Source organism: Macaca fascicularis, chromosome 12, assembly GCF_037993035.2.
Source record: "Macaca fascicularis isolate 582-1 chromosome 12, T2T-MFA8v1.1".
Taxonomy (NCBI): Eukaryota; Metazoa; Chordata; class Mammalia; order Primates; family Cercopithecidae; genus Macaca; species Macaca fascicularis.
Genome location: NC_088386.1, coordinates 119,320,121 through 119,324,026, shown reverse-complemented (window position 1 = coordinate 119,324,026; position 3,906 = coordinate 119,320,121). Strand labels below are relative to the sequence as shown.

The following is a 3,906-nucleotide window of genomic DNA, read 5'->3' as shown; positions in this document are numbered from 1 at the left end:
AAAGTCTTTGTGAAAAGTTCTTATCATAGGCACGTGTGCACGAGTGCCCTCCCTCCTCAGCCTTCTGGCTTTATTTATTTGTTTGTTTTTATTAGAGTTTGACAAAAGTGAATCTATCTTTTTTTTTTTTTTGAAATGAAAGGCCTCATATATTTATTACTGAACCCAGCCAACCAACGCATTCATAATAGATTCAGAGAGGAAAATACATCGAACTCTCCAGAGAGTGGTGACATTTTCAGTTTGATATGGTAATGTGTTCGTGACCTTCAGACAGCACAAATATATGTGCCATCTCATGTGCAATTCCTTATAGACCCAGCTTGGTTCTTCTCCAGTGTCTCCTTTTGGAGTTGTACCTTATTTTATTTCCAGTTTTCATCCGAATCCACTGGGGAACGGGATGATTTTGCTCTTGTTTCTTGGCCAGGAATCGCTTAATCCTGAAAGTCTTGTGAGAAGACATGGCGAGAAGTGGAGGCAAGAACACACCACGATGGCGGAGAAAGGACAGTGAATCCATCTTGATTCTGACAACTTTCACATTTCTTTCTTGTTATTAAAGTCCTTTTTCAAAAGCATTGCTGATCAACCATCTTGTAGTTGGGGTTTAATTTTTCCTCAGTGCCACGAGGGCTTGTCCTGGTTATTGGTCTGGTCCCACATCAGGGAGATGGCCAGCAATTCTGAGCCAGTGTCAAAACCCATTTAGCCACCTTTTGAAGAGCTGATTCGCAAGCTAAGTTTGCCTGGAGTTTATTGCTAAGTTCAATTTTGTCAATTCCAAAGGTGTTGGTTATCATTTTGAAGCACTGGACCAGTATTATTTTGTTGAGAGTATTGTTTCTGCAGAGGCTGGATAGGCAACAAGTATAAAATTTAAAGAAAATATTACTAAACGAAACCAACAACAACATAAATCTAGTTTGGATTGGTCAATGATTCTGGATCAAGAGCCTTAGCCCAAGGATAACCAACTAGACAAATTAAAATGCCATGGGGAATTGGGTGAGTCCTGTTGGTGTCATTGTGTTCTTTTATGTAATTGGATTAGCAATTTTATTATTTAGTACTCCATGGTTGGATTAAATTAAACCAGAGAGAGAGTGCAGCAGTATTAGGGATGCTGCTAGAGTTGCCCATTAGGTGGACTAAAGGATTTTTTAGGCCATGTTAAAGTGTAGGTTTGGCATGACAGGTCCAACATTTTGTCAAGTTATTTGTAGAAGCTACTGAATGTGACAACTTAATGACACCATTATCCTGTCAAGTGAAAAATGTAGGCATAAGTAATGAAAGGTTAAGAGGAACAAGGGTCTCATTACAATGGTGAGTATTGTTGTGATGTCTTAGGAAAAGATGCGTACATCGTGAATCCATCAACTTCTCATCCTGGTATGCAGTTTGAATGTCTCCGGTTATGACACTGGGCAGTTCAATGAACTCTTGCTGTCCTATATATTAGGCACAAGGTTGGCCCTTGAAATTTACCTCAGATTATCTAACTTGTAGGGCTTCAGAAACAGAACAGTTTTTGTTTATGGCTGGACACTTGTAGCCAGATACTGGAGGAAGCTGGGAGAATTCAGAATCTAGTCCAGTCTCCAGGTAGATAACAAAAGCTTGAAAACAACATACAGGATTATGATCCAATAGCAGGGGTATTATAGTTTTTCTTTGGAAACATAACTTTCTTTTTCCACCGTCATCCTGATTTTTACCAGAGGTAATCAGAGTAAAACAAATTTGTTTGTAAAATAAGTTTCATAGCTTGATCACTTATTAATCCATAAATGCAGCAAGAATAGTGATTGACCACTTAGGACTCTCGAATTTATAAACTTCTTGAGGCTACGAAGGCAAACCTAGGCAGTCTGCTTGCAGTATCTATAAACAATTTAAATATGACATCCAGTCAAAACCTTGGTAATATAACCTGTGTTTTCAATTATATTCTGTTAAAAAGAGAACAGATATTTATTGAACTTATGCAAATAGTTATATTACCATACACATTAAGAATACTCATGAAGAGTTTCCAAATTTTGAAAGCATTAGATAGAGAGAAAAAGTAAATGTTTCTACTTTTTTTCAAAAAAAGAATACTTAACCAAATTACTGTGAACTATAAATAGTTTAAAAATTTTCCTTAAATCTGAAAAGCAAAATATTTAAGTAAAGAACTGACAATGTTTTAAATAAAATCATAAAAATATTATCTTCAACAATTATTTAATCTCATGTAATTTTTGTTTTGTTTGATTTTGATCACCAGTTTCATGAATGCTTCAGCATCTTTATTAGCATTCTGACAATTTGTATTTAATCCTTGAATCTTAACTCAGAAATATGTATTCAAGAGTAGTTACCAGGCTATTTTCCATGAACTGATTGCAGATGCTTTCAGAAAAAACTCAGTACAATAACTGTGGATGACAAAACCTTAGAATAACCATGTTTAAAATTGGATGAAACGTCACTATAATTAGCCGTTGATAAGGAAGTTCGTTATTTTTGTGGATTACAACATAACCATTTTAGATTTCTATAAGTTTATAAAACTTTTGACACCTATTAATAACAAACCCATAAATGTAATAGAGAGGATCAAGCATCACTTATCATTTGATCTTGCTTTCCATATAATCTAATGTATCAAAAATCCTAATTATTTGACAACTCTACAAGATGAGAGAGAGATTCTTTGATGTTCTCCAGCGGCCCATCTTAATTCTAAGTCAAAAAGTTCTATCTTAGAAGTTGATTCTGGGAAAATCTACCAAAGATGTCAAAAAGTTTAAAACACCTTGTAAAGCAAGATTACAGGTTACTGTAAAATAATAGCTATTTATTTAACCAGGTTGATAATCAAAAGACTTCAAAAGCAATACAGAATATTACATGGAAGTAAAAAATCTTAACCCTTTCAAAGTTCAGTTTTCTGAAGTAATCATAAAACCAAATAAAGACAACCTGAAACCAGAAAAATATTTTTATAACACTTAGAGTCTTTGTTTCTTAGACCAGTCATCAAAAAGATAAAACAAAACAAGATAAAAATAAAAACCTTTTGCAGTGTGATAGCTCCTACTTACGGTATACCTAGTTAGATAACCTGGAAGTTTAACCTGATAAAAAGGTACTTGAATTTAATCAGAAACTGGAAGAGTGTATATATATCTGTATAAGGTTATGAGTATCATATTATGGAGGAACATAAACAAGAAAACTAGTACCTTAAGAAGGGGAATACATGGCTCTTAGTAAAAGCATGAAAAATTTCCTGGTATATGAAGCAACTCAGACACATCAGGAAATACCAAGAGCACAGAATCAAATTATACTAGAAGAAAACATTGCTCTAAGCTGTAAAAATGCAGTTCAGAAGATGGTTGAAATTGTAAAGAAACAGATTTCAGAGTTAAATTAAAACCTTATGCAAATTTTGCTAAGAGCAGATCAATATTTCAAGAAAACTTTACTGTTCTAACATAAGGAATCAAAATCTTATTTTTTGTATCAGTGTATACATTTCAAAATCTAAACCCAATCTTTAGAAAGACTTATAAATAATTCTAATTGTAGCCAGTTCAATCACACACAAATTTCTTTCATAAATATATCTTTTACAAACCTTTTAAGACTTTTTCAGACCATCTATGGCAAACTTAGAATTCTAGTTTTGTCCTATACTTCATCTTGCTTAAATAACCCATCATTTTATGTTAGGACAAAAATTTGCCACACAAGATTCTTTCTCATACAAAATTTTTTCTCGTTTCTTCCTTTCTCTTCTACTCCTTACCAAAAGTACATCTTCATACCTAAAACTTTCCTCACATCTCTCACTCGTACTAATGGTTTCTTTCCGCTTTTTTATTTTCATCCCATTTCCTTTTTGAAACA

At 33.6% G+C, this 3,906-nt stretch overlaps 1 protein-coding gene across 1 annotated transcript; it reads right to left on the bottom strand.

Annotated features, from left to right (window-relative positions):
• Window positions 1-235: 235 nt before the first annotated feature.
• LOC102139373 (large ribosomal subunit protein eL39-like) lies at window positions 236-511 on the bottom strand. The gene has a single exon (XM_065525304.1). The coding sequence runs from the start codon at window positions 464-466 to the stop codon at window positions 311-313; it is 156 nt and encodes a 51-aa protein (XP_065381376.1). The 5' UTR covers window positions 467-511; the 3' UTR covers window positions 236-310.
• Between the last annotated feature and the right edge of the window lie 3,395 nt (window positions 512-3,906).

Coding starts and splice junctions, on each gene's coding strand:
- LOC102139373 (XM_065525304.1), bottom strand. CDS start 466: ATGTCTTCTCACAAGACTTTCAGGATTAAGCGATTCCTGGCCAAGAAA.